Source organism: Salmo salar, chromosome 13 (assembly GCF_965601325.2).
Source record: "Salmo salar chromosome 13, fSalSal1, whole genome shotgun sequence".
NCBI classification, from domain to species: Eukaryota; Metazoa; Chordata; class Actinopteri; order Salmoniformes; family Salmonidae; genus Salmo; species Salmo salar.
In genome coordinates, this window is record NC_138303.1 from 41,072,731 (window position 1) to 41,096,075 (window position 23,345).

Consider the following 23,345-nt stretch of genomic DNA (forward strand, 5'->3'; position numbering starts at 1 on the left):
TTGCTCTGAGATGCAATGAAGAAAATGTCAGGAAAGTCCTACTAGAACAGCTGAACTTTATTTGTGATTAATCAGAGTCACTTTAAATGATGGCAGGTGTGTAATGACTTCTATTTAACATGAGTTTGAATGTGATTGGTTAATTCTGAACACAGCCACATCCCCAGTTATAAGAGGGTGTGCACACTTATGCAACCAGGTTATTGTAAGGTTTTTATTTTTCATTTTTCCCCCTCGAAGGTATCAGTTTGTTTTTCAATTGAATTGTTCACATTATAGGTCACATTAACAGTAGAAAAAGTTCTGACATGATTTATCTTTGTCTCATTCTTTTACATCACAAAAACCTGGCATTTTAACAGGGGTGTGTAGACTTTTTATATCCACTGTAGTTGTTAGCAGTGTTAAAGGTAGCTTGGGGGAGAGCTAACTGTGATCTGCAACTGGGATTGAAGACAGAAATACAACATTCTATGCAGGGACATTCAGGTGTGCCTCAGCAATATCCAGATGTTTCCAGAAGGGGTCACTCCTGCTTTGAGCAAATGACCATATCACAAAGTTGGCTCATGTTACACATGCATCTCTTTACCCCTCCATCTCTCCACCCTTCCATCTGTCCATCCCTCCACACTCCATCCCTGCTCCATTGAGGCCTGATATGTACTTATCCCTCCATACTTATCTGTGTGATGAAATACAGCATGTGAACAGTGACTCAAAATGTATTGTACCTGCTCTTCTCTCTAAAATCAGAGCAATGTAATCGCCTTTAAGTGGGAGAGAGGTGTTGGGTAATCTCATTAACGGTGTGGGAGGGAACAATATGCTGTCAACATTCCGTGCATCTGCAAGATAGAACAACTGCCTCTGGTAAGTCTGTGTATATTTGTAAATAACAGCTGGTGCACGAAATCTAATATTAAGTCTCTACGTTTTGCTCATTTCAAATCAAATCAAATCAAAGTTTATTTGTCACGTGGTCCGAATACAACAGAAGCAGTGTGGCTTGGAAACAGTGAAATGCTTACTTACAGGCTCTAACCAATAGTGCGAAAAAAAGGTATGTGTGTGTGTAAGTAAGTAAAGAAATAAAACAACAGTAAAAAGACATTTGAAGATAAGAGTAGCAGACACTGGTTAGTCAGGCTTACCTACATGTACATATGTTTTTTTTACCCCTTTTTCTCCCCAATTGGTAGTAGTTACTGTCTTGTCTCATCACTGCAGCTCCCGTATGGACTTGAGAGAGGCAAAGGTCGAGAGCCGTGCATCCTCCGAAACACAACCCAACCAAGCCACACTGCTTCTTGATACAACACACATCCAACCCAGAAGCCAGCCACACCAATGTGTCAGAGGAAACACCATACACCTAGCAACCTGGTCAGCATGCACTGCGCCCAGCCCGCCGCAGGAGTCGCTAGTGTGCGACAAGGATATCCCTGCCGGTCAAACACTCCCTAACCCAGACAACGCTGGGCCAATTGTGCAAAGCCCCATGAGCCTCGCGGTTGTGGCAGAGCCTGGGCTCAAACCCAGAATCTCTGGTAGCACAGCTAGCACTGCAATGTAGTGCCTTAGACCACTGCGCCACCCGGGAGGCCTCATGTAGGAATGGTTAAAGTGACTATGCATATATGATGAACAGAGAGTAGCAGTAGCGTAAAAAGAGGGGTTGGCGGGTGGTGGGACACAATGCAAATAGCCCGGTTAGCCAATGTGCGGGAGCACTGGTTGTTTGGGCCAATTGAGGTAGTATGTACATAAATGTATAGTTAAAGTGACTATGCATATAAGATAAACAGAGAGTAGCAGCAGCGTAAAAGAGGGGTTGGGGGGGGGGGCACACAATGCAAATAGTCCGGGTAACCATTTGTTTACCTGTTCAGGAGTCTTATGGCTTGGGGGTAAAAACTGTTGAGAAGCCTTTTTGTCTGAGACTTGGCACTCCGGTACCGCTTGCCATGCGGTAGTAGAGAGAACAGTCTATGACTGGGGTGGTTGGGGTCTTTGACAATTTTTAGGGCCTTTCTCTGACACCGCCTGGTGTAGAGGTTCTCGATGGCAGGCAGCTTTGCCCCAGTGATGTACTGGGCCGTACGCACTACCCTCTGAAGTACCTTGCGGTCGGAGGCCGAGCAATTGCCGTACCAGGCAGTGATGCAACCAGTCAGGATGCTCTCGATGTTGCAGCTGTAGAACCTTTTGAGGATCTCAGGACCCATGCCAAATCTTTTTAGTTTCCTAAGGGGGAATAGGCTTTGTTGTGCCCTCTTCACGACTGTCTTGGTGTGTTTGGACCATTCTAGTTTGTTGTTGATGTGGACACCAAGGAACTTGAAGCTCTCAACCTGCTCCGCAACAGCCCCGTCGATGAGAATGGGGGCGTGCTCGGTGCTCCTTTTCCTGTAGTCCACAATCATCTCCTTAGTCTTGGTTACGTTGAGGATAGGTTGTTATTCTGGCACCATCCGGCCAGGTTGACGACCTCCTTATAGGCTGTCTCGTTGTTGTCGGTGATCAGGCCTACCACTGTTGTGTCGTCTGCAAACTTAATGATGGTGTTCGAGTCGTGCCTGGCCATGCAGTCGTGGGTGAACAGGGAGTACAGGAGGGGACTGAGCACACACCCCTGGGGAGCTCCAGTGTTGAGGATCAGCGTGGCAGATGTGTTGCTACCTACCCTCACCACCTGGGGGTGGCCCGTCAGGAAGTCCAGGATCCAGTTGCAGAGGGAGGTGTTTAGTCCCAGGGTCCTTAGCTTAGTGATGAGCTTTGAGGGCACTATGGTGTTGAACGCTGAGCTGTAGTCAATGAATAGCATTCTCACATAGCTGTTCCTTTTGTCCAGGTGGGAAAGGGCAGTGTGGAGTGCAATAGAGATTGCATCATCTGTGGATCTGTTTGGGGCGGTATGCAAATTGGAGTGGGTCTAGGGTTTCTGGGATAATGGTGTTGATGTGAGCCATTACCAGCCTTTCAAAGAACTTCATGGCTACGGACGTGAGTGCTACGGGTAGTCATTTAGGCAGGTTACCTTAGTGTTCTTGGGCACAGGGACTATGGTGGTCTGCTTGAAACATGTTGGTATTACAGACTCAATCAGGGACATGTTGAAAATGTCAGTGAAGACACCTGCCAGTTGGTCAGCACATGCCCGGAGCACACGTCCTGGTAATCCATCTGGCCCCGCAGCCTTGTGTATGTTGACCTGTTTAATGGTCTTACTCACGTCGGCTATGGAGAGCGTGATCACACAGTCGTCCGGAACAGCTGATGCTCTCATGCATGCCTCAGTGTTGCTTGCCTCGAAGCGAGCATTGAAGTGATTTAGGCAACATGCCCCTGATTGAGTCTGTAATACCAACATGTTTCAAACAGACTACCATAGTCCCTGTGCCGTGGCGGAGATCTTTGTGGGATATACTCGGCCTTGTCTCAGGATGGTAAGTTGGTGGTTGAAGATATCCCTCTAGTGGTGTGGGGGCTGTGCTTTGGCAAAGTGGGTGGGGATATATCCTGCCTGTTTGGCCCTGTCCGGGGGTATCATCGGATGGGGCCACAGTGTCTCCTGACCCCTCCTGTCTCAGCCTCCAGTATTTATGCTGCAGTAGTTTATGTGTCGGGGGGCTAGGGTCAGTCTGTTATTTTTTATGTATTTCTCCTATCTTATCCGGTGTGCTCTGTGAATTTAAGTATGCTCTCTCTAATTCTCTCTTTCTCTCTTTCTTTCTTTCTCTCTCTCGGAGGACCTGAGCCCTAGGAACATGCCTCAGGACTACCTGGCATGATGACTCCTTGCTGTCCCCAGTCCACCTGGCCATGCTGCTGCTCCCGTTTCAACTGTTCTGCCTGCGGCTATGGAACCCTGACCTGTTCACCTGACGTGCTACCTGTCCCAGACCTGCTGTTTTCAACTCTCTAGAGATAGCAGGAGCGGTAGAGATACTCTCAATGATTGGCTATGAAAAGCCAACTGACATTTACTCGAGGTGCTGACTTGTTGCACCCTCGACAACTACTGTGATTATTATTATTTGACCATGCTGGTCATTTATGAACATTTGAACATCTAGGCCATGTTCTGTTATAATCTCCACCCAGCACAGCCAGAAGAGGACTGGCCACCCCTCAAAGCCTGGTTCCTCTCTAGGTTTCTTCCTAGGTTTTGGCCTTTCTAGGGAGTTTTTCCTAGGCACCGTGCTTCTACACCTGCATTACTTGCTGTTTGGGGTTTTAGGCTGGGTTTCTGTACAGCACTTTGAGATATCAGCTGATGTAAGAAGGGCTATATAAATACATTTGATTTGATTTAACTCATCTGGTAGGTTCGTGTCACTGGGCAGCTCGCGGCTGTGCTTCCCTTTGTAGTCTGTAATAGTTTGCCAGCCCTACCACATCGGACAAGCCTCGGAGCCAGTGTAGTATGATTCAATCTTAGCCCTGTATTGACGCTTTGCCTATTTGATGGTTCGTCGCAGGGCATAGCGGGATTTCTTGTAAGCTTCCGGGTTAGAGTCCCGCACCTTGAAAGCGGCAGCTCTACCCTTTAGCTCAGTGTGAATGTTGCCTGTAATCCATGGCTTCTGGTTGGGGTATGTACGTACAGTCACTGTGAGGACGACGTCCTCAATGCACTTATTGATAAAGCCAGTGACTGATGTGGTGTATTCCTCAATGTCATCGGAAGAATCCCGGAACATGTTCCAGTCTGTGATAGCAAAACAGTCCTATAGTTTAGCATCTGCTTCATCTGACCACTTTTTTATAGACCGAGTCACTGGTGCTTCCTTCTTCAACTCTATCAGGAGGATAGAGTTGTGGTCGGATTTACCAAATGGAGGGCGAGGGAGAGCTTGTACGCGTCTCTGTGTGTAGAGTACAGGTGATCTAGAATTATTTCCCCTCTGGTTCCACATTTAACATGTTGATAGAGATTTGGTAGAACTGATTTAAGTTTCCCTGCATTAAAGTCTCCGGCCACTAGGAGCGCCGCCTCTGGGTGAGTGGTTTCCTGTTTCTAGATCACCTGTACTCCACACAAGAAAATGCTCATCCAGAGGCGGCGCTCATAGTGGCCGGGGACATTAATGCAGGGAAACTTAAATCCGTTTTCACCTCATTTCTACCAGCATGTTACATGTGCAACCAGAGGGAAAAAAACTCTAGACCACCTTTACTCCACACAGAGAGACGCGTGCAAAGCTCTCCCTCGTCCTCCATTTGGCAAATCTGACCATAACTCTATCCCCCTGATTCCTGCTTACAAGCAAAAACTAAAGCAGGAAGCACCAGTGACTCGCTAAATATGGAAGTGGTCAGATGATGCAGATGCTAAACTACAGGACTGTTTTGCTAGCACCGACTGTAATATTTTCAGAATTCTTCCGATGGCATTGAGGAGTACACCACACCAGTCACTGGCTTCATCAATAAGTGCATCGATGACGTCATCCCCACAGTGACTGTACGTACATAACCCAAACAGAAGCCATGGATTACAGGCAACATCCGCACTAAGCTAAAGGGTAGAGCTGTAACCCGGACGCATTTAAGATATCCCGCTATGCTCTCAGACGAACCATCAACCAGGCAAAGTGTCAATACAGGACTAAGATTAAATCCTACTACACCGGCTCCGAAACTCGTCGGATGTGGCAGGGCTTGCAAACTATTATGGGCCACAAAGTGAAGCACAGCCGCGAGCTGCCCGGTGACACAAGCCTAGCAGGTGCGCTAAATGACTTCTATACGCGCTTCGAGGCAAGCAACACTGAAGCATGCATGAGAGCACCAGCTGTTCCGGACGACTGTGTGATCACGCTCTCCGTAGCCGATGTGAGTAAGACCTTTAAACAGGTCATCATTCACAAGGCTGCGGGGCCAGAAGGATTACCAGGACGTGTATTCCGAGCATGCGCTGACCAACTGGCAAGTGTCTTCACTGACGATTTCAATCTGTCCCTGACCGAGTCTGTATTACCAGTATGTTTCAAGCAGACCACCATAGTCCTTGTGCCCAAGAATACCAAGGTTACCTGCCTAAATGACTACCGACCCGTAGCACTCACATCTGTAGACATGAAGTTCTTTGAAAGGCTGGTCATTGCTCACATCAACACCATTTGCATACCGCCCCAACAGATCCACAGATTATGCAATATCTATTGCACTCCACACTGCCCTTTCCCACCTGGACAAAAGGAACACCTACATGAGAATGCTATTCATTGACTACAGCTCAGCGTTCAACACCATAGTGCCCTCAAAGCTCATCACTAAGCTAAGGACCCTGGGACTAAACACCTCCCTCTGCAACTGGATCCTGGACTTTCTGATGGGCCACCAGCAGGTGGTAAGGGTAGGTAACAACACATATGCTACGCTGATCCACAACACGGGGGCCCCTCAGGGGTGTGTGATCAGTCCCCTTCTGTACTCCCTGTTCACCCATGACTGCATGGCCAAGCACAACTCCAACACCATCAGTAAGTTTGCCGACGACACAACAGTGGTAGGCCTGATCACCGACAACAATGAGACAGCCTATAGGGAGGAGGTCAGAGACCTGGCAGTGGTGTGCCAGGATAACAACCTCTCCCTCAATGTGATCAAGACTAAGGAGATGATTGTGGACTACAGGAAAAGGAGGGCCGAGCACGCCCCCATTCTCATCGACAGGGCTTTAGTGGAGCAGGTTGAGAGCTTCAAGTTCCTTGGTGTTCACATCACCAACCAGCTGTCATGGTCCAAACACACCAAGACAGTCATGAAGAGGGCACGACAACGCCCCCTCAGGAGACTGAAAAGATTTGGCATGGGTCCTCAGATCCTCAAAAAGTTCTATAACTGCACCATCGAGAGCATCCTGACTGGTTGCATCACTGCCTGGTATGGCAACTGCTCAGTCTCTGACCGCCAGGCACTACAGAGGGTAGTGTGTACAGACCAGTATATCACTGGGGCCAAGCTTCCTGCCATCCAGGACCTCTATACCAGGCAGTGACAGAGCAAGGCCTTAAAAATTGTCAAAGACTCCAGCCACCCTAGTCATAGACTGTTCTCTCTGCTACCGCACGGCAAGCGGTACCGGAGCATCAAGTCTAGGTCAAAAAGTCTTCTTAAGAGCTTCTACCCCCAAGCCATTAGACTCCTGAACAGCTAACCAAATGGCTACCCGGACTATTTGCATTGACCACCCCCTGCCCCATTTTTACGCTGCTGCTACTCTCTGTTTATTATCTATGCATAGTCACTTTACCTCTACCTACATGTACATATTACCTCAATTACCCCGACTAACCTGTGCCCCCGCACATTGACTCTGTACCGGTACCCCCTGTATATAGCCTTGTTGCTATTTTTATTTATTTATTTATTGTTTACTTCAGTTTATTTAGTAAATACTTTCATAACAGTTATTTTGTCTTAAAAGTGCATTGTTGGTTAAATTAAGGGCTTGTAAGTAAGCATTTCACTGTACGGTTGTAACCTGTTGTATTCGGCTCATGTGACATATAACATTTGATTTGATTTGATAAGCCAGCCCGTGTGGGCCCACCAGAGTTGAGGCTTTGTATGATGGCGATATACTGTAAGTGAATTACATTTTGTTTTAGCTTCGAAATAACAAGTGTTTTAATTTTTTTTGTGTGTCCTGGTTTGCAGTGGGCTTATCTTTAGACTCCCTGCTGTTATTTAAGGATCTGTAGGGATACGCACATTATTAAAACAGATTTGGAATATTGCTTTTGAATATGATGAGGATGATGAAATACCTTGGATTTATAAAGATTTGCATGTGAAGCATTTACTGTATCTGTGTTTGAAATGTATTAGATTGGATGATGTACACCACAGTCAAGAATTTCTTCATGACCTTTGATCATAGAGTTTGGCACAATTTTCATTTGCAAAGGAATGTTTAAAGAGAAGTTGCAGAAGTGATTGAGATTGTGAGCTAAAACTTAGACAAAGACAAAGACAGAATATATACTATATACTCTGAGACTACGTGAAAGGGATTTGGTTGTGCTCCAGCCGCAAATCCATAAACAACTGTCTATCTCTCGGTCAACAGTCATGCACGGGCGCACCCACCCACACACGTACACACTCACGCACGTACACACTCGCGTACACATGCACACTCGCATGCACGCACGCACACGTACACACACATACACACACACAGTGTTGCTCAGTGTCCAGTACAACAGTACATTCACGTTTTAAGGACAGAAAGGGGCTAGAGGAACAAGGCTCCTCCCTGGGAGTTCGTGAAAACATTCCAGCAACGTGAGTGAGCCAAAGAGTTTGAAACCCAAGAACCTGGCCCTTCTCTCTCTCTCTCTCTCTCTCTCTCTCACATCCACACACACACTCTCCCACATACAGGGACACACACAGGCTTACACACACACACACCCCACACACACACACACACACACACACACACACACACACACACACACACACACACACACACACACACACACACACACACACACACACACACACACACACACACAGTTATTCACGAACACTCACACTGTAGGAAACCAACCATAAGAAGACCACAAGGAGACCGGACCAGACAGAAGGAAGTATTTTTGCTACCTGGACTTACGTACAGGACGCCCAGACTGTCCCTTGGATCTATCAACCATGACAACGGCTGTCCCCTTCCTCCTCTCCTTGGTCCTAGTCCTCACCAACGGTCAGTATTACTACCAGGGTCTCATGGATTATCTGGAGAACAGATTCCTTGCCATTGAGGTAAGAGACAAACTCCTAAACAACAGTTTTACACCGCATAACTCCACCTAAAGTGGTGTAAGAAAAGTTATAGGCAAGGAACACGAATCAAATCAATGATGCAGTTATGGTGAATCAAGTTTTCTTTTTGAATGCTAGTGAGACAACATCTTTCTGAAAGAACAGCAAACAGCAGTTACTGTGAAATCAAGGACAAAAAATCAAGGCCATGTGTCAGGCTTTATCTCTGATATTCTGCAAAACTTTTGTTCGCTCTCAGTGTCTGCCTGCAAGGTTTCTTTTTATTTATATATTTTTACGTGTTGACTAAAGCAATCCAATTAATACAATCTCTGTTCGACTCATCAACTTCTCTGGCTAAGGCCCTTAGAGAATATCAGTGGCCGTGAGCTGTCGTATCTGTGCCTGAGTACTTCTCCTATTGTCACGTCCTGACCATCGAGTGCTCTTATTTTTATGGTAGAGTAGGTCAGGGCATGACTGGAGGGTTTATCTAGTTTATTTTTTCTATGTTGTGTTCTAGTTTATTTTTTCTATGTTGGGGGTTTTGTATGATTCCCAATTAGAGGCAGCTGGTCATCGTTGTCTCTAATTGGGGATCATATTTAAGTAGTTGTTTTTCCCACCTGTGTTTGTGGGAGATTATTTTAAGTTAGTGCATGTTGCACCTCTGGCGTCACGGTTTGTGTTTTGTTTATTGTTTGTTTGGCTAAGTTTCACAATATAATAAAGATGTGGAACGATACGCGCCTTGGTCTCATCCTACACACAGTCGTGACACCTATTCTCGTTCCCCTTCTCAGAATACACACTAAGCAGTGTGAAACTCTTCATGAGGATCAAAGATAACAACACATTGATAATGAAAACAATAGGAAGATTTACAGCAGTTACTGACAAAAAATGATAATGGCAAAATCTTATTCTTTAGAATAAGCAAGAACATGTATCAACAAAAGTGTGCCTTGCAATTTCTCTTGGCCAAATGAAAATGCTGTTTGAGGCACTGTACAATATTAATTTTGTCAAATATAATATGCCAGGTTTGTGGGAGTGTGTTCTACTCCTCCTATATTGCAGCTATTTTATACGGATTATGCCAAGTTTGCTTACAGTATATGTTGAGCGTGATGAAGTGTCCAAGTAGTGGAATGCAGCTCCATTCTGTCTGCTGTAGATCCTACAGTATTATTAGCTACAGTAATCAAGAGTCCAGAATGCAGTCATTTATATGCACCAATCTATCTATTCATTATGACCATGTCATGTAACTCGTTAGTTTCCTCTTTCGAGGCATTTCCGAATATAACACCCCAAAAATTGGTAAAATAGTGTGACAATACAAATAACATTAACTTGACTGAAATGAATCATTTGTTTATCATTCAAATCTTCCTGCTCCCTCCTGTCCTTTTGATCTTTTTTTAAATCTCCCTCCCATGGTGCCGCTGGCTCGACTCTTACATTAGTAATTAGAATAAATCAATTCAGAACGTTTTTTTCATTTAGTATTTTTATTCCAATCCAACCAAGGACTCACTCAAGTAAAAGAGAGAAAATTAAACTGTAGGGTCTTAGACAGAGGAGAAATAATCAGTTATTCCTTTTCATTCTCAACCTCTCTCGATGACATGATCCATTGGCGTAACCACAGTCTACGAGGGTGTCTCCTTTCCACACACTTGTCCAGGTTACACACTTATATATATAAATACACAGAAAAAGCTACGTATATATAAGCACCCCCTATTTGACCTTTTGTCAATCTTAGTATGAGTCAACCTCTGTGGTTCACTGTCACTGAACCAGATCACTGAACAACATTGTGATAATAAACAACAAACTTGTTTCTTCATGTGAGGTTTTGATGGTGGAATTGATGTTGATGGGTGCTGATACTTTCTGCCACGATAAATTATCATGATGACCCTGGTTTGACACGCGTTCAAACACCAACACCTGATACAGTTTTCTCAGAACTCTGTCCACAGTGTTGTCCTTGTGCTTAAGACCTGTGCGATTGGAAGGAACTAGAGTCTGATACTAGGACAATTACATTCACCCAGCATTACAGTAATCCTCAATCATTGGCCACACACCAAATCAACGTCCTTGATAACACATTATGCTCCCCCAGGATCGTATGCTCATATGGCACGAGCAGTCGAACCACTACAACACAGAGCTACGGCACTTCAAGAAGCAGACTGCTGAGTTTATAAAGGGACTAAACCAGGACCACGGTACTTTGCGCCAAGACCTGGAGGGGACAGGGGTACGAATGGACCGCATCGAGAGAGAGATGGACTACATCGAAACCCAAAACCCCGCTAGGCCCTGTGTGAACCAGGAAGACAGAATGGTGGATGTGGACCTGGAGGTGAAGGAGCGGGTGAAGGAGATGAAGAAAGGGGGAGAGGAAGATGGGTACTCCAGAGTCTTGGGTGAGTAGAGAGAGGAGCAGTGTATGGGGAGTTGGGGGGAGCGTGAGGCGTAGAGCTCTGACGTCCTGTACAGGATGACTGCCTTTGATCTAGTGCCTTCATTTCCCTGCCTGAAAGAGACTTGGCTAAGGGAGACCTGTTGGCTTATGGAGCATGGTTACAGTATTTTTAGGCTTACAGTAAGCTCTTTACCACTCTTGGCAGTTGGTGTCCTCCCCTGAAAACCCATTCCACAGCAAAAGAGGCAGGAAACAAAGATTTGTTTCAAGTAAAAAAAAAATGTTGCAATTTAGAGCTACATTTTGAATCAGTGGGTAGGCTAGTCATTAATTTTATTTTCCTATAGATTTATCGCTAGTTGGCTATGAGTCATTTATTTGAGGGGGGAACCAGTCTCCTATTTGTACTTCATGGACACGGGTAGTCTGGCTTTACTACCTACAACGTGACTCACAGCGGGTTGGTACAAATAATGTTGCGATTCAAAGTTCAATTTCACAGACAGTAGGTTCATTTAGTCAACTGTATAACCTCATGTAAAACACAGAGCAAACAGACGTCTAAGAGTTTCAGCATCTGCATAACCCTCCTCAGTGATCAGGGGGTTCGATAACACATTAACATAAAAAAATGTTTATAAAAGGTTTAGAAGTAGTTTAGAAACTGTTAATTATTTGTGTATAAATCTCAAATAAACAGTTATATCATTCATGTAAAGTGTTTACCAGGAGCTCTTACTCTACCTGAAAGGGGGAACCAGATGTTGCCCTCAGGTCAGTGGCAATACTTTGAAAGTCCATATTCAAGGAGTGTTCCATGCATATGGAACGGAACAGCCCCCCCCCCCCCCCTCCTGATTGAGAGGAAGTCTTTTTGTTGTCTTGAGAGCTAAAATGTACTTTTTACAGCAAAAGGCTCTTGGAAGAAAAGACCACCTCAGCATATCTGTGTGTCACTCATCTTTCCCAATTTCCAAAGCACAATGTAGCTGCTTCTTCCACTTCCCTTTGATTGTGTTGAGTTCATTTTAATTTGGACTGCATTGAAATAGCCTGCTGCAGCCTGCGGGGTACATTATGTGCCCTGCATGTTGAAGTAGACATCAAAACATGTTTCAGGTGGGCAAGGACACTGCAGAGGCATGCTGATGCAACAAGAGAAGGAAATGTGAACTGGATGCCTGGATGCTAACCAACCTGGTTTCAGAGCATTCAGTAGTATTCTGCAAGTAAATCCGAGACACTCCATTTAGTATATGTAATGTTTCGTATGGTATGTATTCATCTGTGGATGTCCATCACATCTGACAATGATACGTTACGAATTACAATTTGTATTATATGTTACGAATTTGCAAAATGTACAATACTGCATGTTACGAATTTGCAAAATGCATGATATTTGACGAATTCTAGCTAGGTGGTTAACGTTAGCTAGATGGCTAATGTTAGACATTTACATTTTAGTCATTTAGCGGACGCTCTTATCCAGAGTGACTTACAGTAGTGAATGCATACATTTCACTTCATGCATTTTTTTTTTTTTTTTTTTTTTGTACTGGCCCCCCGTGGGAAACGAACCCACAACCCTGGCGTTGCACACACCATGCTGGCGTTGCAAACACTATGCTCTACCAGCTAGGCTAGGGGTTAGGGGTTAGAGTTAAGATTAGGGTTAAGTTTAGGAATTAGGTTAAAGGGTTAAAGTTAGCGTTAGGGGAAGGGTTGGCTAATATTCTAAGTACTTGCGAAGTAGCTAAAAAGTAGTAAGCAGTTGAAAAGTTGCTAAAGTTTCCATGATGAGATTCGAACTTGCAACCTTTGGGCTGCTAGACATTTGCATTATAAGTAAACATCTTTCTTATGTAACCATACTAAACGTAACATATCATACTAATTTGAGTGTCCCGGATTTACAATTACTATGTTACGTCTAGGCTATGAGACCAGGCTGACCAGCCTGAACTCATCTTTGATTTTAAAAACTACAAATAGACAATTAACATTTATAATACTAATATTTTATATGTTATAATCATTATCTGTTGTCATTTTATACAGTATACTGTACAAAAACGTCTTCATAATTACCAGATTTGTCATTACATCTGACAATGTTATTAAGACCACTCATGAAAACGGCTATTCACGATACCATCTCCATTTCTCTATCAACAGATTGTATAGACATCATCTCCAGCATCAGAGCCATGAAGATCCTGAAGAGGATGGGCAGCCCCAAGGGCATGTGGACTAAAGACGCCAGGACCTCTAAGGTCTACATCTTCAACGGCACGGCAGAGGACACCGTGTACCAGTTCAGCTCTGTTCTAGACTTCTCATCCTCCCCAGGAGTAGCCCACAGCAGGCCCATAAGACTGCCATCTCTGTGGAGTGGCACCGGTGGTGCCGTCTATAACGGCTATGCCTACTACGTGATGGAGGGGGCTGACGAGCTCCAGGTCATTAAGTATGACCTGGCGAATGGCACATTGACAGACAGTGCTGTGTTCCCAGTGGAGGTGGCAGACCATAGACCTGTCTACAGCCTCAACCCAGAGACTGCTGTGGACCTGGCTGCCGATGAGGAAGGCCTCTGGGCCCTTTACACCACCAGGGAGAGTGAGTCCATCAACCTGGCTAAGATGGACCCAGACAGCCTGGATATCGAGCAGATGTGGGATACACAGTGTCCCCAGGTGAATGCGGAGGCAGCCTTCGTGGTCTGTGGGACGGTCTATGTGGTCTACAACACCAGGTTGCCTAGTCGCTCTCGTATTCAGTGTGTGTTTGACGTAAACGATATGGTGACCAATGAGGAGGCTCCGCTACTGTATTTCCCCAGGAGGTATGGAGTCCACGCCAGCCTTAAGTACAACCCTCAGGAGAAACAGATCTATGCCTGGGACGACGGCTACCTGATCCTTTACAAACTGTCCATGAAGAGGAAGCTAATGGTTTAAGTGGATGGACGAGTGGGTATTTTAGTCAAATAACATTTTAGTCAGAGAAAACATTCTAATATGAAGACTATCACTGGAGACATAGATTTGTTTTTTTGATACCACTCACCCCACTGTCCATACTGTATACATTGTCTCTACAGGAAAATGTACCTCTGTATTTTTTACTTGAAATAATGCATTGAATTACTGTACTGTAGGTGCCTGATATAAAATATATTATTGCAACCCCAGTTTGATATAAAGTTTATGTTGAATGGAGCTCTGAATTAGATTGGAATTGTAATATGTCTGCAACAACTGGATTTATTTGGGGCAGAGATCAAAAACTGTGAATAATTGAATGCCATGATGGAATGTATGCCCCAGCTCTCCTCAAGATGTAATTTGGCTATTTGCATTCCACTTGTTTTAGTTAATCCAATTTACTCTTCCCTGCTGCTTGCTCCCTTTGTTGTTCACTTTGACATACGTAGTCGTGAAATTGACAGTCTCCGGCTAAATTATAAGTTCATCTGCACAATCAGAGAGAAATATCATGTCACAAAAACTTTACAGAGGAGAAATCTTACATAAATACAAAAAAAAAATATTATGTGTGCCACCATAATTCATCATACCCTACCGTTCAAAACTTTGGGGTCACTTAGAAATGTCCTTGTTTTGGAAAGAAGGCGTACAGAGGCCCATTATCCACAACCATCACTCCTGTGTTCCAATGGCACGTTGTGTTAGCTAATCCAAGTTTATCATTTTAAAAGGCTAATTGATCATTAGAAAACCCTTTTGCAATTATGTAAGCACAGCTGTAAACTGGCAGCTTCATTAAATAGTACCCGCCAGTCACAACGTCAACAGTGGAGAGGTGACTCCGGGATGCTGGCCCTCTAGGCAGAGTTGCAAAGAAAAAGCCATATCTCAGACTGGCCAATATAATGAAAAGGTTAAGATGGGCAAAAGAACACAGACACTGGACAGGGAAACTCTGCCCAGAAGGCCAGCATTCCGGAGTCGCTTCTTCACTGCTGATGTTGACACTGGTGTTTTGCGGGTGCTATTCAATGAAGCTGCCAGTTGAGGACTTGTGAGGCATCTGTTTCTCAAACTAGACACTCAAATGTACTTGTCCTCTTGCTCAGTTGTGCACCGGGGCCTCCCACTCCTCTTTCTATTCTGGTTAGAGCCAGTTTGCTCTGTTCTGTGAAGGGAGTAGTAACAGCGTTGTACGAGATCTTCAGTTTCTTGGCAATTTCACACATGGAATAGCCTTCATTTATCATCACAAGAATAGACTGACGAGTTTCAGAAGAAAGGTCTTTGTTTCTGGCCATTTTGAGCCTGTAATCGAACCAAGAAATGCTGATGCTCCAGATACTCAACTAGTCTAAAGAAGGCCAGCTTTATTGCTTCTTTAATTAGGACAGCAGTTTTCAGTTGTGCTAACATAATTGCAAAAGGGTTTTCTAATGATCAATTAGCCTTTTAAAATGATAAACTTGGATTAGCTAACACAACGTGCCATTGGAACACAGGAGTGATGGTTTCTGATAATGGGCCTCTGTGCGCCAATGTAGATATTCCATAAAAACTCTGTCGTTTCCAGCTACAATAGTCCTTTACAACATTAACAATGTCTATACTGTATTTCTGATCAATTTGATGTTATAGTAATGGACAAAAAATGTGCTTTTCTTTAAAAAACAAGGACATTTCTAAGTGACCCCAAACTTTTGAATGGTAGTGTACATCTTTAAATGTTGCACCACCGTAATTCATAACTTCTGTCTTTCATTCTTGCAAAATACATTTAAATGAAATAAAATGTAAATACGCAACAGATAATTATTTTTTGTTCAATTTATTACACATTGGACCTCATATTATGAGTCATTAACAATTCAGGATTTAAAAGGAAACAAAAACAAACAAAAAAACCCTAACAGGCTTCAATTACAAGAACAGTTGTCAAAACAGTTATATTACAAGTACAAATCTTCAATAAAAAATTGGAAAGTCAGTGCTATCCATGACGAATGGAAAGGATACAAGATCATATTGAGAAACACAACAATAATAATAACAGACAAAGGTCTTTAAAACAGTACATAAACTGAGGCAAAATTTATATAACATAATATTATTACATACTATGGAAACAAACACACTAGTCTATATAGTCAGAACAGAAGATCATCATCATTATTAAACACACCACTGAAACAGAGGAAGAACAAAACTACAGTCAGTTATTTCATACATTTTTGTCAAATAGAAACAAACTTGGAGTCAAATATCAGGAGTGTAAAATAAATGACATAAATCTAATCAGAAATCTAATCAACAAGTGTATACCTACTGTATATATGTGAGAAAACATAAAACCATACGTCATTTTTTTTTAACAAACTGGAGTGAGTCAGATATGAGGAGTCTACCAGTAATGGAAGGAGGGATCTTATCAGGATTGTAACCAGTAAATATAGTATGTGAGGAAACCTGAACAATCCTATTGTGAAGAAAGACACAATAATGGTGTGAGGGAATCCAACAAATGACTCATTGTATTGTCTCTCATAGACCTACCAACTGCTTATTAGAGAAAGGTCACTGACTCACTGCAAGACATTGGCCTGCGACTATCTCTAGGCTAGTTTCCCCCACACTATCTGTCTGAATCTCTGTCTGTTTTGTCTGTCTCCCAAACAAAATGCCTGCTCTCTCTAGAGGAAGGAAATGGCTAAAACAGTGATCTAATGTGTGTATGTTAAGTACATTTGTTCACTTTTACCATGCTTCTTCTGCATCCTCTCTGTTTGATTTATACCATCTTCAAAACATGCTTTTGCTGCATAGCTGTAGTCAGGCGGAAGCCACATTGTCATCTGGATGGCCATTCCAGTACCATCATTAAGTCACTATAACCTCCTGGGTTAAAAAACAACTACTACTACCAAATCTCAGTGCCAAAGTTGTGTAGATAGAATGCATGGAGAAAGAGTTCAAACAACTACTGCTACATAACCACAGTGCCAAAGTTCTGTTGACAGGATACATTAATGTAGAGGCTTTGGTTTAGGGCACTCAAGAGCTTAAATTAGAGAAGGTGACTCTTAAAACCGCACCTTACATTCTGTAAACAACACCCACTTCCTGATACCCACTATACCAACCTGTTTCTCTATGTGCTTTCAAACATGTGCTTGTCAATTAGTAAAATAATCAAAACACTGTCATGGTCAACATAAAATAACATTAAGGAAGATTCCTGATTTCTATTACATCTTACATAACCCAACTGGGTCAAACAAAAACCCTTCTAATCAAATTGGTGTCTTTAATTTACAATCTGTAGAAACTATGAGAATAGAAAGGTTTGGAACTTTTGTGAAACATCACAGCACAGTTGAAAAATATATGGCAAATAGAAATCAAAACTGGATGGTGTTCAGAGATAGATGGGAGGGGTTGAGTGGAGCTGAAGGGTGAGACAAAAAATAACAAGATAACTCATATACTGTGTCCGTAAAATGTATTTAGGTTCAGAACTTTATTGAAACTGCACAGTTAAAAATATATGGCAAATAGAAATCAAAACTGGATGTTCTTCAGAGATAGATGGGAGGGGTTGAGGGTATCTGAAGAATGGGACTAAAAACAAAAGAAAGCTATTGTAAAATATACTGTGTTCATAAAATGTTTATAGTATTACAGTATCAGCTGGAAGTGGAAGCCTCAGTGTTGTAGTCCATAACTTTACCCCAATTAGGGAAAATAATAAAGGAAAATATATATTTTTTAAATATAAATATATAAATATATATATATATATTTACCAAAAAAATATATGGGGAATTGGAAATGATGCAGACAATTACATTGATGGAAAATAGATCAATTAATTGGTAGCCCATGTTTGGTTGCACAAGTTATTATTAAAAACTATTTGTAATCCCTGCTGTATTTTCTCAAATAATTGAAACAATACATTTACTACATAGCGCAGAATATAATGAGTCTCACTGGAAAGAAAACATGAATTAATAATATATAACATATGCCATTTAGCAGACACTTTTATCCAAGGCGACTTATAGTCATGCGTGCATACATTTTACGAATGGGTGGCCTGGAAATTTCAATGACTGACATTACTTTAATTATTTTTGTGACAGAACAAATTATAGTCTACTTTTGCTACAAACACGTTTGGCACCAAAAAACTATACACCAATGGGGTTGTTTTCTTTTGTCTGTTTGATACACATTTGGGTATTGAGATGACATCAATTATTAGATTGTACTCATAGAACCACAATGTAGAAATAGACTAAATAACCATTATAATCAAACCAATATTAGTTTTTACCTTTTTATACAGTCAAAAGTTTGGACACACCTACTCATTCCAGGGTTTTTCTTTATTTTTACTATTTTCTACATTGCAGAATAATAGTAAAGACATCAAAACTATGAAATAACACATATTGTCACGTCCTGACCAGTAAAGGGGTTATTTGTTATTGTAGTTTGATCAGGACGTGGCAGGGGGTGTTTGTTTTATGTGGTTCGGGGTTTGTTGGGCTATGTTCTATGTTAGTGTATTTCTATGTTCAGTCTAGTCTATCTATTTCTATGTTTAGTTCATTGGATTGACCTTCAATTGGAGGCAGCTGTTCCTCGTTGCCTCTGATTGAAGGTCCTATGTATAGGGGTGTTTTTGTAATAGGGTTTGTCGGTAGTTGTCTCCTGCTTTGTGTCTGTGCACATGACAGGACTGTTTAGTGTCGTTCATTGTTTTGTATACGTGATTTGTTTGTTTTTTCTTCTTTTGATTTAATAAAGAAGATGAGTATACACGTTCCCGCTGCACCTTGGTCCAATCCTTACGACGCCCGTTACACATATGGAATCATGTAGTAACCAAAAAAGTTTTAAACAAATCCACCCTTTGCCTTGATGATAGCTTTGCACACTATTGGTATTCTCTCAACCAGCTTCATGAGGTAGTCACCTGGAATGCATTTCAATTAACAGGTGTGCCTTCTTAAAAGTTAATTTGTGGAATGTCTTTCCTTCTTAATGTGTTTGAGTCAATCAGTTGTGTTGTGACAAGGTAGGGGTGGTATACAGAATATAACCCTATTTGGTAAAAGACTAAGTCCATATTATGGCAAGAACAAATCTCAAATAAGCAAAGAGAAACAACAGTCCATCATTACTTTAAGACATGAAGGTCAGTCAATCCGAAGTTTCTTCAAGTGCTGTCGCAAAAACCATCAAGCGCTAGGATGAAACTGGCTCTCATGAGGACCGCCATAGGAAAGGAAGACCTAGAGTTACCTCTGCTGCGGAGGATAAATTCATTAGAGTTAATTGCACCTCAGTTTGCAGCCCAAATAAATGCTTCACAGAGTTCAAGTAACAGACACATCTCAACATCAACTGTTCAGAGGAGACTGTGTGAATCAGGCCTTCATGGTCGAATTGCTGCAAAGAAACCACTACTAAAGGACACCAATAAGAAGAAGAGACTTGCTTGGGCCAAGAAACACCAGCAATGGATATTAGACTAGTAGAAATCTGTCCTTCGGTCTGATGAGTCCAAATTTGAGAGATTTTTGGTTCCAACCGCCGTGTCTTTGTGAGACGCAGAGTAGGTGAACAGATGATATCCGCATATATTTATTTTTCAACAGGACAATGAACCAAAACACACCTCTGGGTTGTGTAAGGGCTATTTGACCATGAAGGAGAGTGGTGGAGTGCTGCATCAGATGACCTGGCCTCCACAATCAACCAACCTCAACCCAATTGAGATTGTTTGAACTGAGTTGGACTGCAGAGTGAAGAAAAAGCAGCTAACAAGTACTCAGCATATGTGGGAACTCCCTCAATACTGTTGGAAAAGCATTCGTCATGAAGCTGGTTGAGAGAATGCCAAGACTGTGCAATAGCTGTCATCAAGGCAAACAGTGATTTGTTAACACTTTTTTTGGTTACTACATGATTCCATATGTGTTATTTCATAGTTTTGATGTCTTCACTACTATTCTATAATGTAGAAAATAGTAAAAAAGAAAGAAAAACCGTTGAATGAGTATTTGTGTCCAAACCTTTGACTGGTACTGTATATCTGTCCAATATCCAGCAGTACAACCATTAGAAAAACAGTAGAAGAAGTAGCTACATGACTGCCTACATGTACCGTAAACGCTGACTTATTGGATTTTGTTGAATAATGTTCAATAATGCAAATCATGTTTGGATTTAGATCAAACTCCTCAACAATATTCAATAAACTAATCCTTGTATAAAGAGCAGATTGAAAGTCACCCCATTACAAATTGCTCCAGTGTACCTCTGGTTTATGATAGACAATATAATATGAAATGAATAGTTGATTATTGGTCCATCGATGGTCATGTTCTCCTATTCTGGAGAAGAGGTCTGGACGCTGCAGGATAAGGAAAACTCCCAAAACACAACAATACTAGTTCTATATCTAATTTGTATTCTGGTGGGAAATACAAACTTTACATTAGCAGATAGAGGACTGTGCTGTACAGTTCAAACCAACCCCAGAGAACAGAACACGATAAGAAGGTGCTGAAGAAGTGCAGTACGTTCAGCTGAGAGAGGAAAACTATGGGAACGGGACTAATGAGAATACACTTTGATGGAAGAGGTAAGAGAACCAAGACTAACTAGGAGAAAACAAAGAGAGACAGGTAAGGGGGGTTCGGAGTCTGTGGGCTATTTAACTCTTTGTTGCTCCATAGAAAGACACTCAGGAGGTGCTATGCTCCAACATTGTTGCAATGTGCTCATATTGTGTGCTGATCATCATTTGTTGATTCAATGAACCGCTATAAACTCAATGAACACTATTTGACTGGTTAAAACCACCCCTTTAAGTTCTGTTCATTACTCCCGAAAATGTAAAGGTTTATGTCGAGAAGATATACAACATAGCTACTATTTTCAAATGAGTTTGTTGCCTTGTTTGGCTTGGTTACTATGACAGTTAATGTTTGGTGAAAGAACTACACATTTGATTGTGTCACAATGTTTTTTTGTTACTGCCGCACAAAAGGAGAAAGTAAGGGCAGACGGCTTTAGATATTCCTAAGTTCCGTCCACTGTCCTTCAGTTCCTATCTTACCCCATATCCTTCAGTTCTCTTTCTCTGTCTCTCTGGGAAACTTCAACTGCATTCAAAGTGTGATTTCCATGTGGAGCCTCTCATCAAAGAGCTCTGCAGTGCTGAGCAGAAACGTCAGTGTGTTTAGACCAAGTCCCTGTGAGAGCGCTGTGATCACATTCCATTAGCCTCAACCCAAAGATAGATACACTGGAAAACGGCAGTCTGCTGTTCCACTCAGACAACAATCTTCCCCTTTGGGGACTCACTTGAGAAGATCAGCTTAGGATAAAAACCAAACCAAAGCCTCCCAAGGTCTAGGTCTGACTCCAGATCAGTAATTCTAATGTTGATTTTTTTTTAAACAACGTTACTATCACAAATAACTGACGATGCTGATCCAGGATCTGGTCTTAGGACTGGGAGCACTCTGTGGCTACACTTGAGGGAAAGTGAAGACTGAGAGAGAGACTCAGTGGGGTTATGCTTCTCCTTAGGCTCAGGCAGACAGAACAGACAGGAAGTAGGATCAGTAGGAGAGATAGAAGAGACCCAAACCAAACCTGGGCCGTTCCACTAGGGTCACATGTGGTTCTGCTCAGGGGCTAGCAGGACGCCTGGGGGAGGGGCAGGAGCCCTGGCTGTCAAAACTGGCCGTCCGCGTTTTCCACTGCAGTACACAGACAGACACACAGGCAGACACACACACACACACACACACACACACACACACACACACACACACACACACACACTTCAGTTAGAACATAGATATTACACTATTACAATATCGGACATTGATTTTATCCTACATGTGATCGTTGAAAATATATATATTTTACTATATAAAATATAGTACATATAGTAAATATAGTCTACACATTATTCTTCATACACTGCAACGTGCTGTATGAACTAACCTCTTTCTCTGATTTCTTGGCCTCCAGTAGGGGGTGCCAGTGTGCAATGGGCTTGCGTGGGTACGCCAGCATCTCGTTCCAGTGGCCCTTGCCAAGCCCCTCAGCACTGCACCCCACACGGTTCACACCAATGATCTCATTGTGACCAACCCTGCAGGGGCCAGACAACACACACAACATCACACAACGTCAACACAACATTACAGCTAATCCTGCTCTTCAGACACACTACATTACAAAATGCAGGGTTGATTCTATAGCTGAATTTGTATTACATGCAGCGGTGTAAGTATTCTGGGAACCCACCAATGTAAAATCGTGGAATTGACCTTAAATAAACTAATTTGGCATCTCCAACTCTTATTACATACATTTTGTTATCAGAGGATACAGTTGCAAGAAGTGAAAGGGAGAGGTGAGGTGATCATGTCGCGGTTGTAATTCATGTGAATAGAGCTGAGTCATCTGTGTGGTTAAAAGGAGACATTTCCATATCTCTTTGAGAGATTATGTCTGAAATGTAAATGCAATGAAGAAAGGGTTTGTGCTCAACAACTACAAACGATAATGGCACCAACAAACTCCTCTCTGGATTGGCTCAGACCAATGGTGACGTTTGTTCTTCCTCATCATAATCCCTACACCCACAACATAATCCTAGATCGAAGGGACTGACTAGTAAACAAGGACAACTTGATAACCACAGTAGACTCGGTTTGCCAGTTAGCAACACACACGTGTGTTAATAGACTAGCACACCTGCACCCATTTAACCAGCCATGTTGGTTGATAAAGACTACCCTCAGAGCATCCCTTTGGCCAGCGAAGTGATTGTCCTGACTCCTGACCTTTTCTTTCTCTTTGTTGTCCCATTTGTTTAAAAAAAAATAGACAACACACAGAGTGCTCTATTCGAGGAGGCATATCATGCAAACTGCACAGATACAGAATACTCCTCTGAGAGAACCGTCTGAGTTAAATGTTTTGACAATGTTTCAGCAAACGTAAAACTGAGTTCAATCGAACATAGTCTCTCTTGACAGACTCCCACCAAGTGGCTGGAAAGTGTGCACGGCAGATTTATATTTACAGTTGAA

At 42.5% G+C, this 23,345-nt stretch overlaps 2 protein-coding genes across 3 annotated transcripts in view; one reads left to right on the forward strand and one right to left on the reverse strand.

Annotated features, from left to right (window-relative positions):
* The first annotated feature begins 8,419 nt into the window (after window positions 1-8,419).
* olfml3a (olfactomedin-like 3a) lies at window positions 8,420-19,046 on the forward strand. 2 transcript variants are annotated; one of them, XM_014136080.3, is made up of 3 exons: window positions 8,420-8,781; window positions 10,919-11,225; window positions 13,403-19,046. In XM_014136080.3, exons 1-3 carry the CDS (start codon window positions 8,671-8,673, stop codon window positions 14,185-14,187), a joined length of 1,203 nt encoding a protein of 400 aa, XP_013991555.1. In that variant the 5' UTR covers window positions 8,420-8,670; the 3' UTR covers window positions 14,188-19,046. The 2 variants fall into 2 exon arrangements, with proteins under 2 accessions (XP_013991555.1, XP_013991557.1); XM_014136082.3 differs by having other exon boundaries at window positions 8,420-8,722.
* The window catches only part of LOC106567130 (synaptotagmin-6), a 77,165-nt gene continuing 71,521 nt past the window's right edge, over window positions 17,702-23,345 (reverse strand). Inside the window, exons 6-7 of the mRNA XM_014136078.3 lie at window positions 22,249-22,399; window positions 17,702-21,998 (exon numbers count right to left, since the gene is read on the reverse strand). Coding sequence (XP_013991553.1) covers window positions 21,927-21,998; window positions 22,249-22,399 — 223 coding nt within the window. The 3' untranslated portion in view covers window positions 17,702-21,926. The remainder of the gene's footprint in view (window positions 21,999-22,248; window positions 22,400-23,345) is intronic.

What these genes read in the sequence shown, in the direction of transcription:
- olfml3a (XM_014136080.3), top strand. Translation starts at nt 8,671, where the DNA reads ATGACAACGGCTGTCCCCTTCCTCCTCTCCTTGGTCCTAGTCCTCACC. An exon ending in ACAGATTCCTTGCCATTGAG is followed by an intron (nt 8,782 to 10,918) that starts GTAAGAGACAAA and finishes ATGCTCCCCCAG; the next exon opens with GATCGTATGCTCATATGGCA. An exon ending in TGGGTACTCCAGAGTCTTGG is followed by an intron (nt 11,226 to 13,402) that starts GTGAGTAGAGAG and finishes CTCTATCAACAG; the next exon opens with ATTGTATAGACATCATCTCC.